The sequence below is a fragment of the Bubalus bubalis genome, chromosome 7 (assembly GCF_019923935.1).
Source record: "Bubalus bubalis isolate 160015118507 breed Murrah chromosome 7, NDDB_SH_1, whole genome shotgun sequence".
NCBI lineage: Eukaryota > Metazoa > Chordata > Mammalia > Artiodactyla > Bovidae > Bubalus > Bubalus bubalis.
The window spans coordinates 12,030,573-12,055,510 of record NC_059163.1 but is presented as its reverse complement, the minus strand read 5'-3'; the positions used below and the strand labels follow the sequence as shown (position 1 = coordinate 12,055,510).

General features: G+C 42.4%; 1 protein-coding gene across 2 annotated transcripts in view; it reads right to left on the bottom strand.

The window, feature by feature from the left end:
• The window catches only part of CLNK (cytokine dependent hematopoietic cell linker), a 202,924-nt gene that overhangs the window by 40,402 nt on the left and 137,584 nt on the right, over nucleotides 1-24,938 (bottom strand). Inside the window, exons 9-12 of one of the 2 annotated variants that reach the window (XM_006077343.4) lie at nucleotides 12,884-12,909; nucleotides 12,651-12,670; nucleotides 10,621-10,764; nucleotides 3,121-3,148 (exon numbers count right to left, since the gene is read on the bottom strand). In XM_006077343.4, the coding sequence (XP_006077405.3) occupies nucleotides 3,121-3,148; nucleotides 10,621-10,764; nucleotides 12,651-12,670; nucleotides 12,884-12,909 (218 nt within the window). The remainder of the gene's footprint in view (nucleotides 1-3,120; nucleotides 3,149-10,620; nucleotides 10,765-12,650; nucleotides 12,671-12,883; nucleotides 12,910-24,938) is intronic. The other variant, XM_006077344.4, reaches the window with a different exon arrangement.

Sequence of the window (24,938 nt, the reverse complement as noted above, 5' to 3'; positions counted from 1 at the left end):
CATAACTTTTCTTCCGAGGAGCAAGCATCTTTTAACTTCCTGGCTGTAGTTACCATCTGCAGTGATTTTGGGGCTCCCAAAATAAAGTCTGTCCCTCTTTCCACTGATTTCCCATCTATTTGCCATGAAGTGATGGGACCAGATGCCATGATCTTAGTTTTCTGAATGTTGAGTTTTAAGCCAACTTTTTCACTCTCCTCTTTCACTTTCATCAAGAGGCTCTTTAGTTCTTCTTCACTTTCTCCTGTAAGTGTGGTGTCATCTGCATATCTGAGATTATTGATATTTCTCCTGACAATCTTGATTCCAGCTTGTGCTTCCAGCCCAGTGTTTCTCATGATGTACTCTGCATATAAGTTAAATAAGCAGGGTGACAATATACAGCCTTGATGTACTCCTCTTCTTATTTGGAACCAGTCTGTTGTTCCATGTCCAGTTCTAACTGTTGCTTCCTAACCTGCATACAGATTTCTCAGAAGGCAGGTCTGGTGGTCTGGTATTCCCTTCTCGTTAAGAATTTTCCACAGTTTGCTGTGATCCACAGTCAAAGGCTTTGGCATAGTATATAAAGCAGAAGTAGATGTTTTTCTGGAACTCTCTTGCTTTTTCCATGATCCAACAGATGTTGGCTATTTGATCTCTTGTTCCTCTGCCTTTTCTAAAGCCATCTTGAACATCTGAAAGTTCACGGTTCACATACTGTTGAAGACTGGCTTGGAGAATTTTGAGCATTACTTTACTAGCGTGTGAGATGAGTGCAATTGTGTGGTAGTTTGAGCATTCTTTGGCATTGCCTTTCTTTGGGATTGGAATGAAAACTGACCTTTTCCAGTCCTGTGGCCACTGGTGACTTTTCCAAATTTGCTGGCATATTGAGTGCAGCACTTTCACAGCATCATCTTTTAGGATTTGAAATAGCTCAACTGGAATTCCATCACCTCCACTAGCTTTGTTTGTAGTGATGCTTCCTAAGGCCCACTTGACTTCGCATTCCAGGATGTCTGGTTCTAGGTGAGGGATCACACCATTATGATTATCTGGGTTGTGAAGATCTTTTTTGTATAGTTCTTCTGTGTATTCTTGCCAGCTCTTCTTAATATCTTCTGCTGCTGTTAGGTCCATTTCTGTCCTTTATTGAGCCTATCTTTGCATGAAATGTTCTCTTGATATCTCTGATTTTCTTGAAGAGACCTCTAGTCTTTCCCATTCTATTATTTTCCTCTATTTCTTTGCAATGATCACTGAGGAAGGCTTTCTTATCTCTCCTTGCTATTCTCTGGAACTGTGCATTCAAATGGGTATATCTTTCCTTTTCTCCTTTGCCTTTCACTTCTCTTCTTTTCATGGCTGCTTGTAAGGCCTCCTCAGACAACCATTTTGCCTTTTTGCATTTCTTTTTCTTGGGGATGCTCTTCTGAAGTACTACTAAAACCCCCAATAAGTGAAAATGTTAACTACCTGATACAGTTCTTCATTCCAGAGAGAGGTCACAGTTTGATGACCTCAGGAATCATAGAAACTCATCAGGAGACCACTTGGAGCCAGATTAGAAGAGCGCAGGCCCTGCGCACACCCTGATCTTATCAGCAACCTCACCCTTGAACTATTGCTATAAAGAACTCCTCACCATATCCTCTATTGTTTGGACACACAGCTTTCAGGGGCAGTAACCCGTTGTGACAGCCTTTGCCTGGCAAAGCAATAAAGCTATTCCTTTCTGCTTCACCCAAAACTCCGTCTCTGAGGTTCCATTCAGCCTCAGTGCATGGAGGCCAAGTTTTCAACATCAAAAGAATGAAAGAAGGGGATCAACCTCCAAGTTCTATATGTAAAAGCATAGGTCAAATATTAAGATAAGAACCAAATCCCTTAGGAGGCCAGTGGGGGTGAAATGAGGGCCTACCACGGGCTTAAAGACCTTCTTCTTTGGGGCTTAAAGAAGTCAACATCTAAGGGACTCTAAGATAACTTCCTCTGACCTGACCTTCATGCCACTTAGGGAGCCTCTACTGCTCACCTGGACGTTTATCTGCTAACTTTGACTGACTTTGTGTCACTTCAACTTTGCCAAGTTGAGGATACCTGTCTCTATTTTTTGGTTGGGAAAACAGAACAGAACAGGAGTAGGGTGAGGGCAGGAGAGTTTGCTCAAGTTCACAAAGTCGTTGGTGGCAGAGTAGGATTCTAAATCAGGTCTGTGTGACTCTGTATTTCCTATGTACTCCTCTTTGAACCCCTGTCTTTCTTGTGAGCAACTAATAACCAGGAAATTGTATCACAATTTCCAACAGTTACTTCTGAAATGCTGAAGAATGGAAGTCATTGGTGGAGACCTCATGTCTTCCAATAAACACTGAATGTGGTGGCAAATAAGAATTTCATTTAAAATCTCGGGCTTACCTTGTTTTGCTTTAGTTTTATCACCTTTAAAATAGGGTACATTATAATTGTGTAAAACAGACAGCTAGTGCGAAGTTGTTATATAGCTCAGGAAGCTCCCCTGGTGCTCTGTGACCACCTCGAGGGTGGGATTGGATTTGGGAAGGGAATGAAGCCCAAGAGGGAGGGGATATATGTATATTCACAGCTAGTTTACATTGTTTACATTGAAAAAACCAATACAACATTGTAAAGCAATTCAATTCAGTTCAGTCACTCAGTCATGTCTGACTCTTTGTGACCCCATGGATTGCAGCCTCCAATCAAAAACAATGAAAAAAAATAGGCTATTAATACATATTGAGCATAGCTGTTATGATAATTAAGCATCTTGCCCATCACAGACAGTTAATGCAAAAAAATTCCCTTTTTTGTTTCCTAGGACAGAATTCGGAGAAAGCAATGGCAGCCCACTCCAGTACTCTTGCCTGGAAAATCCCATGGATGGAGGAGCCTGGTAGGCTGCAGTCCATGGGGTCGTGAAGAGTCGGACACGACTGAGCAACTTCCCTTTCACTTTTCACTTTCATGCATTGGAGAAGGAAATGGCAACCCACTCCAGTGTTCTTGCCTGGAGAATCCCAGGGACAGGGGAGCCTGGTGGGCTTCCGTCTATGGGGTCGCACAGAGTCGGACACGACTGAAGCGACTTAGCAGCAGCAGGACAGAATTGCTACTTACCTCACTTAAATTCTTTATGCTTATCTGTCTGCAAGGGAAAGAAATATGATGTTACATAAAATACAGTTCATAATGATCAAAATAAAATCATTCTGAGCCCTTAAAGGTCTTTGATTACATTTTCATTGCCAAATTAATAGCCCATAGTCCAGCGTGATATTTATCACTGTTCTATAAAATTAAAGCCAGGTTATTTTTCTCATAATTTTCTAAGCAAAAGAAGTTATGAGCCAATATAAAAGGTGGTGACAGAAAGGACATGAATAAACTTGCCTCTCATTTTAGAAGAATTTAAATAACATCATCATTTCTACTGACATTTGGTTTTCCATGTCGAATTTCATTAGCACAGAAGGACCTGCTATTATTACCTTGATTTTAAAACTCCTTTTTTTTTTTTTTTTTTTTAACTTTGAGGCAGTATAAAGAATTTTAGGTGTGAAGCTGTGGTACAGCAGGACCCAGGAAGGCCTGTGTGAGAGAAAGGATGCTGATGATGAGAGGAGATCTGAGACAAGAAAGAACATGAAACTGAATGATCAAGAATTCGACAGGGACTTTGATGAAGTGGACTTTGGACCATGGGATGGTCTCAGAAGAAACTTCAAACCTTTCATTTATATTAACATTTGAGTTCATTAGCCTCTCTAAACCTCATTTTTTCTCATCTGAAAGTGGCCACAAGGATACTTATCCTAGAGGCTTATTGTGAGAATTGTTGTTATTGTTTAGTTGCTCAGCTGTGTCCAACTCTTTGCCACCCCATGGAGAGCAGCCCACCAGGCTCCTGTGGGATTTCCCAGGGAAGAATACTGGAGTGGGTAGCCATTTCCTTCTCCAGGGGATCTTCCCGACCCCAGAGTGGAACCCAGGTCTCCTGCATCTGCAGGCAGATTCTTCACCAATGAGGCACCAGGGAAGCCTCATTGTGAGCATTGCTGGAGATAAAAAGGAAAATGTTGGGCATCCAGTGGGCACTATTGTGAGAATGTGGGCAAAGCCAGAAGCTGCAGCTATGAAAGGGAGGTGGGGTGATGTGTACCTCTGTCTGTGAGAAGACTGGAACAAAAGAGACGTTGAGAGATTAAGGCTGCGACCCCAATCCCAGTTTAAGGCTGTGGAGCTAGGGTGATAAAGGTCTGTCTGTATCAGGAAAGACGGTGCCAGCAGCATACAGCACTCAGAAGCTATACCCTGGTCTTAGATCTCCAAGCAAGAAGCGAGTATGCTGAGGTCCTATGTTCTTTTAACCTTTTCATCAGCCCATCTGAGATAATGCATCTGTACCCTGCCTCTCCCTCTTAACAGGGCAAGTGGAAGATAAAGAGGTACGGATAGAAGTAATAAAGTAGAACAGACACCCAAAGTATTAACTCGTTTGGGGTTAAAATGAGGCCAATCTCGGTGTTTTTAATGTTTAAGAAACTCTGGCATCTTAGAAATACAGACAGATCGGCCATGTGGCTTCAATTTAAAATGGGTAATTACTTTTAGACTTGTGATTTTAAGTTAATAAGAGTCAAGCTATGTTCAACTTCTTTTCTAAACCGTTGAAACTGTTTAAGAGAACTTGAATTTTTCTGTAATTATACATTCACTTTATTAGATTTATAAAAATGAAATGTTAAAGTTTGGCTTGTTAGGGTTTAAACCTGCCCTGTCAGCATTTGAAGTACTTAAAAAATCAATTACATGAAGCGAATAAAGGCGTCTCAAGGTCTTATGTTTTAACCTATGTAATGTGACAGGCAGAGGGATTGTCTTTCTGTTTAGATAAAAGCACTCCATTTGTAAATGGAGCAATATATTTATAGATGGAGAAGGAAATAGCAACCCACTCCAGTATTCTTGCCTGGAAAATCCCATGGACAGAGGAGGCTGGCGGGCTACAGTCCATGGGGTCGCAAAGAGTTGGATACGACTGAAGCAACTTAGTGTAGCACATATTTATATATGGAGATTTAAGACTTTGGGAAAATTGGCCTTTGAAACTGGTAACTTTCAAAACCTGGATTTTTAAGTGAGAATCCATTTAGGAAGTAAGATGTCCTCTCTTGGAGCAACAAACGTCCTTGGGCTTTGAAATGCCTGTGGTGACAAGACCCCCACGAGTTGGTTGCCCCCCTCACATGTGAAATGAAGGTATTGGGCTTTCAGAGGGTCCTTTCAATGAGATTTATGAAGACAGAGAGACCCACAAAGTGACAGAATGGAGGAGCGAGGGTGGGTACTCTGGCCTCCCCCTCTAGCCCCAACCTGCCTCTCTGAGAGCACCTTTCCACTCATAAACTGTTCCATGATTGGCTGCTGGAGATGGTTAATAAATAAAACATGGTCCTTGAAAGCACAATAAAAGTTTTGCATGCTCTTTCCTGTGCATAACTGGTGCTCGTTGTGTATTTGAGGATAACACTATTTTTAATGTAAAAATAGCCCTTCCTGAACCTCTCTTAGTTTCTGGCTTAGTTTCAAATGAATTGAATTTGAGTCCTTGCTCTGTTATCCTTGAACTCTATCACAGTCAATAAGTAAAGTTTCCTCTCTGAAGCTTCATTTTCCCATCTGTGAAATGGGTAAATGCCGACAGAAATGAAAAGGGTTGGTTAAGGCTCTCATGAAATAATACATGTGAAAGCTATTTGGAGAAGAAGAACACCTTACATCTGCAAGACACTTTTAACATTCACACCCTCCTTAACTTAAACTTTTAATTCTGACATAATTGTAGTTCTCCCACAGTGGTAGGAAATCATACAGAAACATCCCATGTGCCTTTAACCCAGTTTTCCTCAAAGGCAATATCTATAATGATAGATTATATCATTATACCTATCATTATATATCTATATTGTAAAACTATAACAATAATAAAGTTCAGACTTTAAAATACAGTTTCCATTCATGAATGTAAATTTGCGTATCTTCTTCATAATCCATACTTTCTCTCTCTTTACGGCTTCTCAATATGTATAAGGATTTTTTTCCATCTCCCAAATCATCAGAACATACATATTAAGTTTGCCTGAGCTGATGTGGTGTCAGCAAGGTTGAAGAGGGAAAACCATAGTTAGGCAAATGAGTGCTTTGTTGATAAAAATATCACACACTTCCATTGTATATATATACTACAACTTCTTTATCCATTCATCTGTCATTATATAGAGTGAAGAAAGTCAGAAGAGACTTATAAGATTTGCATATTAAAGCATATATATGGAATCTAGAAAAACGGTACTGATGAACCTATTTGCAAGGCAGGAATAGAGACACAGACATAGAGATCAAACTTGTGGATACAGTGATGGAAGGACAGGGTGGGACGAATTGAGAGAGTAGCATTGAAACATAAACATTACCCTGTGTAAAATAGATAGCTCATGGGAAGTTGCTGTGTTCAACACAGGGCGCTCAACCCAGGGCTCTGTGACAAATCTAGAGGGGTGGGGTGGAATAGAGGGTGGGACGGAGGTTTATGAAGGAAGGGACATAGATTCATGTTGTCCCTGGTGGCTCAGACAGTAAAGAATCTGCCTGCAATGTGGGAGACCTGGGTTTGATCCCTAGTTGGGAAGATCCTCTGGAGGAAGAAATGGCAACTCCAGTATTATTGCCTGAAGAATCCCATGGACAGAGGAGCCTGGTGGGCTACAGTCCATGGGGTTGCAAAGAGTCGGACACGACTGAGTGACGAACACACTCACACTCACATGGCAGAAACCAACACAACATTGCAAAGCAATTATCTTCCAATTAAAAGTAAATTTTTTTAAAATAGCACACACTTTATTTAAATTATATTTTGGCTGAACCCTGCACCTTGGGCCACTGAGTTGGCTGAAGCTTAAAGGAAATTTCAGAGCTCAGTCTGCAGTTCTGTGTCCTTATCAGAAAACTGCGGATTGAAGCATTGCTTTTTGCAGAATGCTGAGGACTCCAAAGTGGCCCGTGAGTAGCTAGGGCTGCAGCAGGCAATGATTATGCTCCTGACTTCTCAGGCTGATTTTTATTTGGTGCATGTATCATGGCATTCAAATTGCAATGCATACAGAGAGGGAAAGTTTTCTTTTTTTCCTCTTTCTAATTATATCAAGGAGAGAGTTTCCACGCAGTGGTTAATATATCTTAAAAGTGTTTGTTGCTCAGTCGTGTCTGACTCTTTGCAGCCCCATGGACTGTAGCCTGCCAGGCTCCTCTGTCCATGGGATTCTCCAGGCAAGAATACTGGAGTTGGTTGCCATGCCCTCCTCCAGGGGATCTTACTGACCCAGGGATTGAACCCAGGTGTCCTGTGTTGCAGGCAGATTCTTTATCATCTGAGCCACCAGGAAAGCCCATATATCTTGAACATCACTCTAACTTTATTTTTCTTCCCCTTTAACAGAAAAAAACCTCCTCCAGACTGAAAGTTTTGCTCAGAAACTGCTTTGTGGTTACTTATGGTAGTGCTGTGTTTCCCTTTTAAATACATCTATTTAAATAAATTAAAAAAAGAGCTGAGCAAAAACTATGAAGCACATGGGTATTGTAAAAATCATAATGATGACCCACAAGTGGTTGAGAATGTCTAACCAACATTCTCCAAACATCAGTGTTCTCTCCTGGCTTCAGGCTGTCAATGCGTGCTCTAAATGGCATTTTCCTGAACTGAAGGCCTCTAATTTGGCAATTGTTTTGCGAAGCCAAGTTTGTTGTTGTTGTTGTTCATTGTCCAACTCTTTGCGACCCCATCAGAGCAAGCAGAGACCAAGGGGACCTGAAACACAGACTCGGGGACCACCCCACCACCTGGGGTGAGCAAGGCCAACTGGAAGGGCTGCAGCTGTTGGCTGCCTTCACTGGGCAGTTGATTCCCAGATGTAAACACAGTCGCTCCAAAGGGTGATTCAGCCCACGCGACCCAGGGAGCAGCTGTCAGGAAGGCAGAGAGCCCGCGCTGGCCAAAGACACTCAGATCTCCAGCCTTCCTTCTGTCTTCAGATAAAGTGAACCTCACAACAGCCTCACGTGGTCTTTCCCACGTGGTCATTAGCAATGGCCATCTGATGACATAGTTGGGCACAGCTATAAATAAATGCAAAGCTCTCTTCCTAAAGCAAAGGTCTTGGTCGTTTCTTTTGCAAATATTTTCTCTCATTCTGTGGGTTGTCTTTTCATTTTGTTTATGGTTTCCTTTGCTGTGCAAAAGCTTTTAAATTTAATTAGGTCCCATTTGTTTATTTTTGTTTTTATTTTCATTACTTTCAGTTCAGTTCAGTCGCTCAGTTGTGTCTGACTCTTTGCAACCAATCTCCAAAACATACAAACAACTCATGCAGCTCAATAACAAAAAAAAAATCCAAAGAGTGAGCAGAAGATCTAAAGAGACATTTCTCCAAAGAAGACATAGGGATGGCCAAAAAGCATGTGAAAAGATACTCAACGTCACTAATTATTAGAGAAATGCAAATTAAAAGTACAAGGTATCACCCCACACCAGTCAGAATGGCTGTAATCAAAAAATCTACAAACAATAAATGCTGAAGTGGGCGTGGAGAAAAGGGAACCCTTCTATATCATTGGTGGGAATGTAAATTGGTACAACCACTATGGAGCCTGGAGGTTCCTTAAAAATCTAAAAATAGATCCAGCAATACAACTCCTGGACATAAACGCAGAGAAAACCATAATTCAAAAATATACAAGTACCCCGATATTTATTGTAGCATTATTTACAATAGCCAAAACATGGAAGCAACCTAAACGCCCATCAACAGAAGAATGTATAAAGATGTACATATATACAGTGGGATATTACTCAGCCATAAAAAGGAATGAAAAAATGCCATTTGTAGCAACATGGATGGACCTAGAGACTGTCACTCTGAGTGAAGTAAATCATTCAGAGAAGGACAAATCTCACATGATATAATTTATATGTGGAATCTAAAAAGATGGTACAGATGAACTTATTTACAAAACAGAAATAGAGCCACAGATGTAGGACACAATTGTATGATTACCAGAGAGGAAAGAGGAGGAAGAATAAACTGGGAGACTGGGATTGATGTATACACACTGCTATATATAAAAGAGTTCAGTAACGAGGATCTTCTATAGTACAGGGACCTCTACTCAGTGACTCTGGAATGATCTATATGGAAAAGAATCCAAAAAAAGAGTGCATACACACATATATGTGTATGAATAACTGATTCACTTTGTTGTACACCTGAAAGCAACACATTGTAAATCAACTATACCCCAATAAAAAAAAAGAAAAAATTAAGACAAAGCTCTCTTAGTTCTGGTGGCATTCCCAATGTCTTGCAATGGACTTTGCATATTTTTGCCCCCGCCCCGCCAACAGTCATTTACCAACCCTATAACTTTGACAAGACACCTAACTTCTCTGAATCTTAGTCACATTTTGTGCCCTGTGGGTAGGGAGCCCTTTTTCCAGGCATCTATTATATGCCTCTACTGGGATGGGTACTTTGGCCTTTTCAAGCCTTAGAAAATCAAACTTTATTGGGCTTCAGGCGTGTATGCTCAGTTGCTTCAGTCATGTCCGACTTTTTGCGACCCCATGGACTGTAGCCCACCAGGCTCCTCTGTCCACAGGATTCTCCAGGCAAGAATACTGGAGTGGGTTGCCATGCCGTCCTCCAGGGGATCTTCCTGACCCAGGGATTGAACCTGAGTCTCTTGCGTCTCCTGCATTGGCAGGTGGATTCTTTACCACTAGTGCCACTTGGGAAGCCCCAAAATAGGGTTGCTGCTGCTAAGTCTACTTCAGTCGTGTCCGACTCTGTGTGACCCCATAGACATCAGCCCACCAGGCTCTCCTGCCCCTGGGATGCTCCAGGCAAGAACACTGGAGTGGGTTGCCATTGCCTTCTCCAATGCATGAAAGTGAAAAAGTGAAAGTGAAGTCGCTCAGTCGTGTCCAACTCTTAGCGACCCCATGGACTGCAGCCTACCAGGCTCCTCCGCCCATGGGATTTTCCAGGCAAGAATACTGGAGTGGGGTGCCATTGCCTTCTCCGCAAAATAGGGCTATGGCTGTCTAATTCTGTTAGGTACAGATAGGAGATGCTGTTTAAGTGATTGTTCTTTCTTCTTTCTTATGCTGTGACAGATGTTACCCTAGAACTTGACAAAAGTTACCTCCTCACCACAATTCTACCTCATGAATATGGTTAATTTCTTCTTATAAATATGCAGGATTCAGAGATATTTAAGAGCTTCCTGAAATTTTGCAGCCAGAAGTGGCTCAACTGGGATCCAAACCCCATCCTGCTGGGTCCCCAAAACCTGTTCTTTGCAATGTAAGGAAGAAGGACATAAAAAGAAAGTGTATTTTCCATGAAGGAGTCAAACTACAGGCTTCTGAGATGCTTTCTCTCAAGGTGGGGGTGGCTCTCCCTACCAGGCTGGGGAATCTACTTCAAGAGGTAGCCATCCTTCCCCCCCACCCCCATCCCTTGGTCACCTCATTGTCAGCAACAGCAAGCCTCTCACCTGGCCCCTTTCTGCGCTTCGGGGAAGGTGTGCCTCTGGGGGAATGGTGGCCTGCTGCTCGGCGGCTCCGGGGGGAGGGGCTGGTACTTCTTTGGAAGCTTGACCGGCGGCCTGTGTGAAGAGTCAGGGTGACATGGAAGCAACCTAGATGTCATCGGCAGATGAATGGATAAGAAAGCTGTGGTATGTGTACATGATGGAATATTACTCACTCATTAAAAAGAATGCATTTGAATCAGTTCTAATGAGGTGGATGAAACTGGAGGCTATTATACAGAGTGAAGTAACTCAGAAAGAAAAAACACCAGTTCAATATAGTAATGCATTTATATGGAATTCAGAAAGATGGTAACAATCACCCTATATGCGAGACAGCAAAAGAGACATAGATGTAAAGAACAGACTTTTGGACTCTGTGGGAGAAGGCGAGGGTGGGATGATTTGAGAGAATAGCATTGAAGCATGTATATTACCATATGTGAAATAGACTGCCAGTCCAGGTTCAATGCATGAGACAGGGTGCTCAGAGCTGGTGCACTGGGATGACCCTGAGGGATGGGATGGGGAGGGAGGTGGGAGGGGATTCAAGATGGGGAACACATGTACACCCATGGCTGATTCATGTGAATGTATGGCAAAACCCACTACAATATTGTAAAGTAATTAGCCTCCAATTAAAATAAATAAATTAATTAAAAAAAAAAAGAAGAGTCAGAGTGAGGAGCTGAGAGGTTCTGCCATACAGATGGCTCCTCAGACCCAGAATTCAGACAGCCCTGCCTTCTGTCTTCCCCGATTTGGGTTGGAAACGGCAGGTTTGGGATGGCTCACTACTTTACAGGGAGCTTCAAAAATCAGAATACTTATTCTACTAACGAGTCTTAGTCTTTCTCCCTGCAGCTTGCCCTTCGGTCTGGTTCTGTTTTTTTTCCAGTGTGTGATGTAATTTGCTACAGGGTTTCACAGGTCTGTGCCAGCTGTTGATATTTTAGGCAGCCTGGGGGGTGAAACTGTGATTGCAGGCTTTCATTTGCCCCAGATTGGAAGACCTGAGCTTTTGAATTTCTCCAACGAAATGGGACAATGTTCCATAGCCAATCACTCACCAGTTAATTCCCCTAGGCCCTCACTCGTTCACAGAGTGGGTCAGGCCCTGTTGGTGGTGCTGGGGACGCAGAGCGAGAAAAAGACACAGACCTTGGCTCAAAAAGCTGCCCTCTGGGAGGGCAAAGAGAGGAGCGGTGAGAAGGTGGCCCACCATGGTAGGAAGTGCTGTGATGGAGGTCCTCATGGGCCCAAGTAGGACAACAGCGTGGCCAACTCAGGGCCTGAGAAATCACATCTGTTGGTTTCACCATCCCCCCTCATATATATATATATGTGTGTGTGTGTGTGTGTGTGTGTGTGTGTGTGCATACTTAGTCACTCAGTTTTGTCTGAATCTTTGTGACTCCATGGACTGAAGTTCACCAGGCTCCTCTGTCCAATGGATTCTCCAGGCAAGAATCCTGGAGTGGGTTGCCATGCCCTTCTCCAGGGGATCTTCCCAACCCAAGGGTCTCACCCAGGTCTTTTGCATTGCAGGAAGATTCTTTACCATCTGATCCACCAGGGAAGCCCTACATATACATATTAACATGTATATAAAATACATGTACTTATGTATAAAGACATAAGTACTTATATAAATATATACTTATATATTGTTGGTCCCTTGAAGGCATTTCCCAGTCCCAGGACTCTGGTAGACTTCTGTACTTAGAGGAGGGAGAGACTTCTGTACTAAATGAAGGGAAAGAAACAGGAAGCAGGGGAGCAAGGAGTTCATTAAAGATGGATGCGTGAAGGGATATTGACTATATGACTGTGAATGAATGAATGATTAAATGGATGAATGAGGCTTGTTTACTCTTGTTCATTGACCAACTCTTTAGTTTTTCAGTGTCAGATGTCTGTGTTTCTCTTTTCAAATTCTGGAACTAATCATGTAAGTATATTGTGAAACAAAATTCTCTTTTTCAGTGTCTTACCGAGGAGGTGGTAAAGGAGTCTGCAAAAGGAAAGAGAACCAGAAATTACAGTTATTCTTTGAGCAGAGCTAATGGTTAACAATTTTTTTTTTTGGTTTAGAGACAAACAACAAAGCCCAACCAAACTTCTAGGGTATATCTTTCAAGTGCCATCTAAGCCTTCACATTGTCCATATTCCTATGGTTCTAAAATAAAGAGTGGGTAACAAATGCATTTTAATGTTTTTTCTTACCTTGTTTCCCTTTGTGGGTTTGTCTCCTAAAACATAAGAAGAAACAGGAGTGAGTTTATGGCAAATGTCATCAAGTTATCTTTACATACAGTAAATGGAAATAATTCCCATTTGAATAATTCTGGTGCAATACCAATGAACATTTGTTGCCATCTTATGAAATACCCAACACCATGCTAAATACTTTCAGTATGTGATCTCATTTAATCCTTGCTTTTGCTCTGGATGAAGAAACTGGAGCATGGGGAAGTTAAGTACTTCACCTCCAATCCCCCAGTTAGTAAACGGTAGAATGAAGATCTCATCGCATATGGTGTGACCCCTGAGGTCCTCTCTTAACCATTAGCTGTTGATTGATATCCTTTTATATATGTAGTCATCTTATTCAAGTTCTTGCCTCCCACTTTCATCAGGCATTTCTAAGAAGAGAAAAACTGCATCACAGAACATTTCAGATGAAAGGGTTTTCTAAGACCCCAGAGTTCAATTACTTTATTTGATGAAAGACAAAACTAGGGAGGACAATTGCCCAAGACCATCTGACCCTAGAAAAAGCCTGAATGGGGCCTGGAAAGGATTCTCCTGACGTCGATGTAGTTTTAGGGGCTCCCCCAATGGCTCAGTGGTAAAGAATACACCTGCAATGCAGGGAACCCAGGTTCCATCCTTGGGTTGGGAAGATCCCCTGGAGGAAGAAATGGCAATGTCCTGGAGGATCCCATGGACAGAGGAGCCTGACAGGTTACAGTCCGTGGGGTCTCAAAGAGTCAAACGACTGAACCATCTCATTCTTAAGTAGTTTTATTTCCACAGTGCAATTCAACTCAGACAATTATTGAGCTGCTACTCTGAGCTAAGCCCAGGGCCAAGCTCTGGAGTTAAACACAAAGGCAACACAATCCTTCCCCTCAAGGTGTTTCCAGTTGTGTTTACAGGCCAAGTTCTAGCTTCTGGGGACACAATGGGGAAGATGAGAGACACTGTCCCTGCTGCCATAGTGCTTATACCTAAAGGGTAGTCGTGCACTACCTTTCCTGAAGAAAACACTTCCGGAAGAGAAGGGTGTGGCATTGAAGGGACACATGGGAGATGAGTTGGTCTGGGGTGTCAGGGAGAGCTCTTTGAGTAAGCAATGTTCACTTATCTGTAAAAAAGGATGTGACCTGATAAATGCTGTTTTATAGGGGGTGAGAGGAGTCAGTGAGATGACTGCATCTTATCACGGCTGTTGTTCAGTAGCTCAGTTACGTCTGACTCTCTGGGACCCCATGGACTGCAGCAGGCCAGGCTTCCCTGTCCTTCGTCATCCCCCGGAGCTTGCTCAAACTCATGTCCATTGAGTCAGTGATGCCATCCTGCCACTTTGTCCTCTGTCATCCCCTTCTCCTCCTGCTTTCAATCCTTCCCAGCATCAGGGTCTTTTCCAATGACTCGGTTCTTTGCATTAGGTGGCCAAAGTATTGGAGCTTCAGCATCAGTCCTTCCAATGAATATTCAGTGTTGATTTCCTTTCAGATTGACTGGTTGGATCTCCTTGCCGTCCAAGGGACTCTCAAGAGTCTTCTCCAAGACCACAGTTCAAAAGCATCAATTCTTCGGCGTTCAGCCTTCTTTATGGTCCAACTCTCACATCCTTACATGACTACTGGAAAAAGCCATAGCTTTGACTATATTGAACTTTGTTGGCAAAGTAATGTCTCTGCTTTTTAATATGCTGTCTAGGTTGGTCATAGCTTTTCTTTCAAGGAGCAAACATCTTTTAATTTCATGGTTGCAGTCACCATCTTCAGTGGTTTTTGAGCCTAATAAAGTCTGTCACTGTTTCCATTAATTCCCCATCTATTTGCCATGAATCAAGTATCTTATCATAGGAGACTTAAAACTCAACTGAGCACTGCCTGAGTCTCCTTTCCTTATTTGTGAGATGACACAGTTGGAATAAATCATTGTTTTAAAACTTTGCTGTGAAGAGTCCCCTGGGGTCCCCCTGGGGACAGCTAAGGAAACTGTAAGGCTGAGAGGCTGGGTTTCTAGCTCATCATCCCTTGTCACTGTGGAGGCTCCATCTCTGTGTACTTCCCATTGGCTCTCCTTTAAGATTTCTTTGGGGAAAATGTCTAGCTGGTCAAAAAGAACACAACGCAACACACACTAGTCTGGATGATTTTAAAGGTTCTTCTAGGCCTAACTAACTGAGGGAAGGAGGAGTAGACTGAGATAAGTGCCTTCTTCAGTCCAGCTCTTCTGAGAGGGCTCCATACCTCTCCAGATAAGCCAGATAATGGATTTTATTTCACAGGCAAGAGATCTACTGGTCTGACATTACAATGGATTCCCCTTCCCAATAAAACTCAAAGACACCAAAAAAAACAAAAACAAAAACACACAAACAACCCAAATAACAGAAAAACTACCTCATTGGACAAAATTACCATTCTCTTTCTTTTGTTTTTTTAAAATGCATTTTAGATAATATAGACTTTTCTGCATGAATTCAAACACTAATGGGAGATAAGATTTGCAGATGTTCCTAAACTGTAAAAATACAAAAATATGACCCAGGTTTTATTTCAACAACAGCAACAATCTAGTTAATGTTAAGTCGTTGACTATTTTGATGTGATTATTAAAAAAATTAGGCCATAGGGTGCTTCCTTAAGGCACTAAATCAGAAAGCAGGAAACTAATTTGCCTCGTTTTATTGTATATTGGTTTCAGCAGCAGAGCTCCCTGAGAAACTATCTTATATCAGCTTATGCTGATGACTTTCCCTGTGAAGCTAAATGTCAGGTGTTCAAGACACCTTTTCATACCTACTACTGTATCTATTCGGAGAAGACAATGGCAGCCCACTCCAGTACTCTTGCCTGGCAAATCCCATGGACGGGGGAGCCTGGTGGGCTGCAGTCCATGGGGTTGCTAGGAGTCAGACATGACTGAGCAACTTCACTTTCACTTTTCACTTTCATGCATTGGAGAAGGAAATGGCAACCCACTCCAGTGTTCTTGCCTGGAGAATCCCAGGGATGGGGGAGCCTGGTGGGCTGCCGTCTATGGGGTCACACAGAGTTGGACACGACTGAAGTGACTTAGCAGCAGCAGCAGCAGCAGCAGCACTGTATCTATTGGGGATCAATTCAATTCACTGAAAACAAAGTTCAATAAAAAGACTGAGTATCTGGAATTCAGTAGGAACATTCCATTTATTGCTTCAGAGATATGCATCTCATTTGATTCAGTGATTGTGAATTTAGAAAAGGACATCTATCTTGCTTTTATTCATTCGCTTGTTCTTGAGCCCCTAGTGTATGTCAGGCATGGATTCATTTTTAATAGATTTATTGATGTAGGTGTTGGGGAATATAATACCAGAAAAAAAAGTTTCTATTGTCATGTAAACTCACATTCCAGTAGCAGGAGAGAGAAAACAAACAAAGGTATATGATAGCTGGTGGTGATAAACACTACAAAGAAAAGTGAAGGTCTGGTGTGTGAGACAGGTGGTGGGGCTACTGTTTTTCATACAGATGCCAGAAGACCTCTGTGGAGGGGGATGACAGCAGAAGCTTGAAGAAAGTGAAGGCACACACCATGTGAATACCTGGGCAAGTGTCCCTGACAGAGGCAGCAGCAAGTACAAAGGCCCTGGGGTGGGATGAGAACCAAGGGGTTCTACTCTCTGGGCTTCCCTGGTGGTTCAGATGGTAAAGAATGTGCTGACAGTGTGGGAGACCTGGGTTCAATCCCTGGGTTTGGAAGATCCCCTGGAGGAGGTCATGGCAACCTACTCCAGTATTCTTGCCTGGCGAATCCCCATGGACAGAGGAGCCTGGCGGGCTATAGTACATGGGGTCTCAAAGAGCTGGGCATGACTGAGTGACTAAGCACAACCCACAACACTCTCCAGGCAGCGGTGGTGGAGGTGAGAATGTGCACGGGGTCACATGGGGTCATTTAGGCTGTGATGAGAACTTTGCCTTAACCATGGTGCATCTTTTCTGTATGGGCTTCCCCTGGTGGCCCAATGGTAAAGAATCCCCATGCAGTGCAGGAGATGCAGGAGACTTGAGTTTGGTTCCTGGGTCAGGAAATTCCCCTGAAGTAGGAAGTGGAAACCCACTCCAGTATTCTTGTCTGGAAAATTCCATGGACAGAGGAGCCTGGTGGGCTACAGTTCATAGGGTTCCAAAGAGTTAGACACAACTGAGCACACACACTGCATACATGCACCTTTTCTGTACCCTGTCTCTAAGTTTTGTGCCCCCATTATAATGGAAGTTTTCCCTGGCATCAGTATCCTCCTCATTTAAAATACGTGTGTATGCAGAGCTACTGCTGCTGCTGCTGCTGCTGCTAAGTTGCTTCAGTCGTGTCTGACTCTGTGCGACCCCATAGATGGCAGCCCATCAGGCTCCCCAGTCCCTGGGATTCTCCAGGCAAGAACACTGGAGTGGTTTGCCATTTCCTTCTCCAATGCATGAAAGTGAAAAGTGAAAGTGAAGTCTCTCAGTCATGTCTGACTCTTAGTGACCCCATGGACTGCAGCCTACCAGGCTCCTCCGTCCATGGGATTTTCCAGGCAAGAGTACTGGACTGGAGTGCCATTGCCTTCTCCAAGAGCTACTGCATGGTATAGTAATTCCTCTCCTGGGTGTATATTCTGGGCTTCCCAGGTGTCACTAATGGTCAAGAGCCTGCCTGCCAGTGCAGGAGCCGTAAGAGACCTGAGATCGATCCCTAGGTTGGGAAGATCCCTTAGAGAAGGAAGTGGTTACCCACTCCAGTATTCTTGCCTGGAGAATCCCCTGGACAGAGAAGCCTGGCAGGCTACAGTCCCTGGGGTTGCAAAGAGTTGGACATGATATACTAAAGAGAAAGCCAAACATACACCCATACTAAAACTTGTACATGAATTTTCAGAACAGTACTATCATAAAAGTCAAAAGGTAAAATCCATCCAAATGTTTATTAACTGATGAAAGAGTAAAAATATGGTGAAAGGATAAACAAATGTATCTATACTAAGGACTATGATTTAGCAATAAAAAGGAATAAAGTACATGTTACATGCTACAACATGCTACATGTTACAACATAGATGATCTTCTAAAACATGCCCAATGAAGGAAGCTAAAAGACTACGTACTGCATAATTTCATTTATATTTTAAAAATCTAGGATGGGCAAATCCATAGAGACAGGAAGTATTTTAGTGGTTTCTTGGGAAAGGGGAAGGTTTGGGGAGCAACTTCTAATGAACAGGCTTTTATTGGGGGGAGATACATTTTTCAAAACTTAGATTGTGGCCATTTGTTGCAGAATTCTGTGAACATACTAAAGTCATTGAATTTCATACTTTATCCTTTAAAGTTTTTAATTTTTTTATTCTTTTGGCATGCTGGATCTTAGTTCCCCGACCAGGGATCGAACCCATGCCCCCTAGAGCGGAAGCTCGGAACTTTAACCATTGGACCACCAGTGAAGTCCATCTGTTTTTAAAGAGTCAGCCTCTCTCTCTCTTTAAAAAAAAATTTTTCTTATATTTATTTGGCTGTGCCAGGTCTTAGTTGTGGCATGCGGGATCTTCAGTCTTTGTTGTGATACGTGGGATCTAGCCCCCTGACCAGGAATTGAACCTGGACTCCCTGCATGGAGAGCGTGGAGTGTTAGCCACTGGACCACCAGGGAAATCCCTGAATTGTGTACTTTAAATTAGTACCTGAACTGTATCTCAATAAAGACATTTACAAAATTCAAAAAATAAAAAAGAATAAAAATGGTGTGTATGATATCATATGCAACAGCGAAAATCCTGAGGGCTTCAGCTATATCAAATATGTCTAATAGCAATAATTTATGCCATGGGTTTCTCTTATTTGTTGCTTAGATATTTGAAATATTACAAATTAATAGGTATAAATGAACTTCAGGGACTCCACAAATGAGAAAACCCGATCAAAAAGGTGAAATAACTCATCAGAATGTCATATAGCTTTGATAATAATTCAGGTAAAATGCAGGCATCTTTTTTGGGGGGGCATAGGACTTGTTTAAGAAGTAATAACAACTCAGGTATACACTGGAAGAGGATGAGATTTGGAGCTGGACTTCTTGAGTTTGCATTTTGATTGTGCTACTTACTATTGGTAGGGTCATAGCAGGTGCTCAAAAAATACTTATGACATAAATGGATTGAGAAACAGTTGCAATTTTTATTCTGGAAAAGTGAGATTTGGTTACTCATACTTCATGGGAACTCATGTGTGGAATAAATGAGTTAATGCATTTCAAGTAATGACTTTTATTGCATACCCACTGTTAGGAAATTATTTCATAATGGAAAATTACAGAGAAAACGGCAATCTACCTTCCTGATGAGGTACACAAATAACTCAAGTGCTACGAACAGTTCCCTGTTGCATCAGAAGACCCAAACAGGTGTTCTTTGGGGTCTTTTCCCATCTTGAAATTCAATCAAGCAGTTTTCTGTAGGAGGAGGCTGGCGTGCTCGCCATCTGGTGGCTACATGTGTAATTAGCAACATCTGCTCGATTGTCATTTTCCTCCTGAGTTTGCGACAAGATAAAACTCACTTCCGCTGCAAAATGTGTTGCTTCTTGGGAGACCAGGTAGTGAGCTGAACACAGCATGGAGGTAGAATCTATTGGACCCAGTTTGATTATCTCCATAATTTATTAGAGTGGAATCATGAAGTTGTCAATCTCACAGGGGTCTGTGAAGTTAAATTAAAGCCTCTGGGAGAAGACATTACTTTGCCTACAAAGGTCCATATAGTCAAAGCTATGATTTTTCCAGTAGTTATGTACGGATGTGAGAGCTGGACAATAAAGGCTGAGAGCTGAAGAACTGATAGCTTCGAACTTGGTGCTGGAGAAGACTCTTGAGAGTCCCTTGAACTGCAAGGAGATCAAACCAGTATATTCACTGGAAGCACTGATGCTGAAACTGAAGCTCCAATACTTTGGCCACCTGATGTGAAGAGCTGACTCATTGGAAAAGACCCTGATGCTGGGAAAGATTGAAGGCAGGAGAAGGGAACAATAGAGGATGAGATGGTTGGATGGCATCATTGACTCGATAGATATGAGTTTGAGCAAGCTCTGGGGGATGGTGAAGGACAGGGAAGCCTGGTGTGCAACAGTCCATGGGGTTGCAGAGTCAGACCTGACTGAACGACTGAACAACAACCGGGAGAAGAAGAAAGTATTGTGAGACTTGTTTGTCCATTTTGGGGCAGGGGTGGTGTGCCTGGTGCCTGTTTATAAGAGCTGGTTGTTAAATTTTCAGGATTCTGCAATTCAGGTGTTAAACACAGCCATTATTAAAAAAAATAATTATGTAAATATACGCTGAAGTTATGAAAAAGGTAGCATATGCTCGAAACTCATGACTTCCTGATTATTCTACCACATCTGTCTATGCTGTTGAAGTTCTTTACCTCTATCGTGTCTATGGTGGAAATCAGTAAAATATGGCATGTCTTCCCATCGTCCTGCTCAGTGGTCCTGAAATCTGCCATAGCAGAAGTATTTGCACCATAGAAACTGACGGAAGCTACAAATCAAGGTTTGCTCTATTGTTTGGTATTCTCATCTGTGGTTTAAATGGTTGGACAAGAAGATAGACATTCGAGAATTTGTTTCTTGATGGAAGGGACGATGATGCAGATGAGATCTTTGAAATCACACAAGTTGGGTTCTAATCTCACCCCTCCCCCCCATCACTGACTGAGTAATCTTGGGCAAATTATTTAAACGTTCCGGGCTTGTTTTCATGTCTATAAAGCACAGATCATGAAGTGTAGTTCCTTGGATGGTTAGGAGTAAATAAAATACACTTGTTTTCAATTAGCTCCTAGTCAGTTTGTGTTAAATATATGCAATACCCTTTGTTTATGAAATATGGTCATGACAATCAACACTTTTGGAAACAAAGCATCAGTGTAATATTATGTAATTAAAACATAGACTCTGGAAAAAATTGGACAAAACCTGGCCTCTTTGCGGTATTTATGATGTCGAAGAGTTTTATAATATTAACATATGAAAGTGAACCACTGGAATTTCATGCCCTGATGATTAATTATAGAAGCATCCAAAGAAGAAATGATCCAAGTGGCTAGTGTACACTATTTCATAAGGCCTATTCTGAGAAACCTTTTTGAGTTTTTTGAGAAAGTCTGTGGAAACTTTCAGAAATTAATTTCAGCAGTAAATTGCTGAAACCACTCTTGGGGTTGAGTGGGGAGGGATTAAGTTAGGCAAAGCCTGGGATGTGGGAGGGACCTGCTGACTTTAACAGCTCCTCAAGTAATGTTGGAAAGTGCAATTTCTTAGGAACATCTATGTCAACAGCTGCACCTTGGGGCTTAGTAACAGGTGTGGGATAGAAGTCTCTTTCTCGACAAGCCCAGGAGATATCTTTTTGGCTGAACTCAGTGTCTCAGGGAGTGGAGGCAAGGTGGGTAGGCAGGGTGAAGGGAAGGACCAAGGCTTCAGAGGCAATGGGGTGGGTGAGCAGTGGAATGGGTGGATTTGTATGTATGAACCATACCCATGGATGCACAAAATGCTAGAGGCCATTGTGTTCTACCGTGTTTCTACAGATGGGATATTAAGGGCTAGTGTGAGTATGTGTGTGTGCACATTCAATCACCTGATTGTGTCCTACTCTTCACGCCCCCATGGATAGTAGCCTGCCAGGCTCCTCTGTCCTTGGAATTTTCTAGGCAAGAATACTGGAGTGGGTTGCCATTTCCTACTCCAGGGGATCTTCCCGACCCAGGGATCGAACCTGCATCTCTTGTGTCTCCTGCATTGGCAGGTGGATTCTTTACCACTGTGCCACCTGGGAAACCCCAGGAAAATCATTTGCCTAGATTTATAACTGAGCAGGACCTTATGGGACTTTGCACCATATCCTCTGCTTTAGCTCCTCCCTGAAGGCCCTGGAGAGCAGTATTTGACGCATGTTTCTTGAGTTGTTTTACCGATGCTAAAACCCCCACCAAAGAGAAGATATTAACTACTTGATGACCATGAGCACAACCGCAGGCTTCCTCAGGACTGATGATGTCCTCCCTCACCTGGCTTTTGACAATGCTTTGCCAAAACCCTTCGGGGAGCTCAGGGTTTTTTAGATCGTGAGCCACCCAGCTCCTTTCATGGCCCTGCAATAAACCTTCCTCCGCTCCAAACGCCACCATTTCGGTTTGTGTGGCCTCACTGTGCGTTGGGCATAGGAACTTGCACTAACAAGTTCACATCACAAGCAGAGATGGTTCCAGAAGCAGTTGGGTTTCTTGGCTTGCCCCTTGCAGGCCCCCACCTACTGGGAACTCGTAGCTAAGCATCACAGGCTGATCTCTTGGTGGTCCTGTGACCCCCGACAATGCTTATCTGATACACTTTTATTAACATGGGCTAATTTTTAGAGTTACCGTAGGGTTTACCATGCATCTACTATGTGCTCTGCATGGTGCTATATGTTTGCTGCGGGGAAAATAATGTTCAGAAAAGTTTGATCTTTAAGGTTAAGGAATTTATTTTTATATTCATCAGTAACAGATTTACTGTGTTTGCTCAGCACCAAACTACATCAAGCATGGTTTCAGTCTACACAGAGAGCCAGAGAGAGATTCCAGGGCAGGGAGAAGGGCAAGAATAAGTGAGGGAGGAAAGAGTTGTGGAAGTCATTAGTTCGGTCCAGTAGCCCTTGGTCAAGGGTCCATCATGTGTCAACACCTGTGCTAGAGGATTTGCGTCAGTTAGTACCTACGCGAGACAGGGATCTGATGATTTAGGAGCATTTCCTCCCTTTCAGAGATATGGACACTTCGAGAGGTTAAGTTCTTTGCAGATATTTGTGAAGTCGTAAAACTGGGATTTGAACCCAGGAGTCCTTGTCCCCAGACCCAACCTTCAGGCAACCACATTTTGGCTTAATATTTAACCTTCCCTGAGGTCACTGTCTCCCACCTCAGCTCAATGTGCCCTGCTATGGGAATCAGCCCTAGGACTCACAGTTCTCCTGTCGTGGCACAATTAAGGATTGTTTCAAGTTCCCACAGTGGAGACCTGACCAGATGGTGGGTCCTTGTGGTCTAAGGTCTTCTGTACCCTGGCACAAAGTGATTTTGAATAAAGTGCACTTCTGCCCTGGTAGTTATCACATGGTGTTGTAACTACCTTGTTTTTAACTCTTCTATTTGTGGCTTCTTTATTGCTCTCTATTGAAATGTGTGTTTGTTACATGAGCGGTTATCTAGCACTTTTCTTTTTCTCTGTGTGACGGTGAGACAAAGTATTGTCCTGTAGTTCAACATCTATAACATTACAACATGTATAACATTAGCTTTGAACTGATCTTGTATCAATGTGTCTATCACTTTTTTTTCTTCCTCCTTCCTTTTTTTCCTTTGAGCCTGAACAGGAATATGATTTCTATCACTTTTGAACCACTGTTTGTGTCTGAAATCAACTTAAATCTAAAATGGTGGTAGGAGGATAATCTTAAATTTATTTCTGACTGTTTCTAGGTCTGTGGGCTAAAGCTTATGATTTTTGTTAAGGATATAATCTATAGGAAGGCAAATTCCATCCTTTTTGTGATGTTTTGTGTCGCCGTGTTCTGCCCCTAGAGGACAGTATCATCCATCAATTCCTGTCTTTTGCGCTAAAACCTTGCATGCTGCTGCTGCTGCTAAGTCGCTTCAGTCGTGTCCGACTCTGTGCGACACTATGGAGAGCAGCCCACCAGGCTCCCCTGTCCACAGGATTCTCCAGGCAAGAATACTGGAGTGGGTTGCCACTTTCTTCTCTGAAAACCTTGCCAAATTTGTGCTAAGTGCTGTGCTGAGTTACTTCAGCTCTGTCCAACCCTGCTCATCCCTGTGGACTGTAGCCTTTCAGGCTCCTCTGTCCATGGGATTCTCCAGGCAAGAATACTGGAGTTTGGTGAGTGAGAAATCATTTAGGGAGTTTGCAGAAATAATTTTAGATACTAGCAAATATAGTAAAACCCTGGAAACATTGCCATATTCACAAAAGATTAGGCTCTGGTCTAGGATTGGACTGCTTGCTCTGTGACCTTATGTGAGCCCCTTCTCTTGCCAAGCCTCTTGGCATAAGATGAGGGGGTAGATTCGGATTAACTCAAAACTCTTTGGCATCTAAATGTGACAAAAAGCAAACTGGTAGAAAGGTCTTTTGATGGCATTATATGGAATTCTATTGTACTTCTTTTTAACCAAGCTCATGTTTCTGGATATTCAGGTTCAGCCACCTGTGTGTAATTCCCTCTTTCTTTTCATGGATAGTTTATCGTATTTTGTTATAAATTCATTCTTATATATGACGTGCTTTTCACCTCTAAGGAAATTGGTTTACAGTTTGTGCTTGGTTCACATGGAAGGCAAAGAAACTCATTTTAGCTTCCTTTCTGCTTAGCGTTAAGAAGCTAAGCCACTTAGAGTTGATCCGTGTTGTTGTGCAGCAGAAACCAACACAACATTGTAAAGCAATTATCCTCCAATTTAAAAAAAGAAAAAAAAAGAGAGAAGCTAAACCACACCACTTTTGAATATTACAGCTATCCTCATTTAAAAAGAGAGAGTTTCTTCTGCATCTATAGCTAATGCTAATTAATGGTTCATCACAACTGCCTGAGAAGAGAATGGTTACCACTCCAGTATTTGTGGCTGGAAAAATCCAGGGGCAGAGGAGCTTGGTGGGGTGCAGTCCATGGGGTCGCGAAGGGTCAAATATGACTAAGCAACTAACACTTTCACAAGCAACTTACACTGTATGAATACTTTGCCCCCAAATAAACTTTTATCCATTTTTAGGAGTGAATAAAAGAAGCCAAGCTTCAGGGAAGATAAGTTCTTGAAATCTGACAGTTTCCAGATAATGTCAGAATATGATTTCAAGAAAAATAATATGAAATGTACATTAACATAAATCTATAACTGCTCAACTTGATGAAAAATATCACCATAAAACTCTGCCATGACTGAACCACCCAATATGTTTTT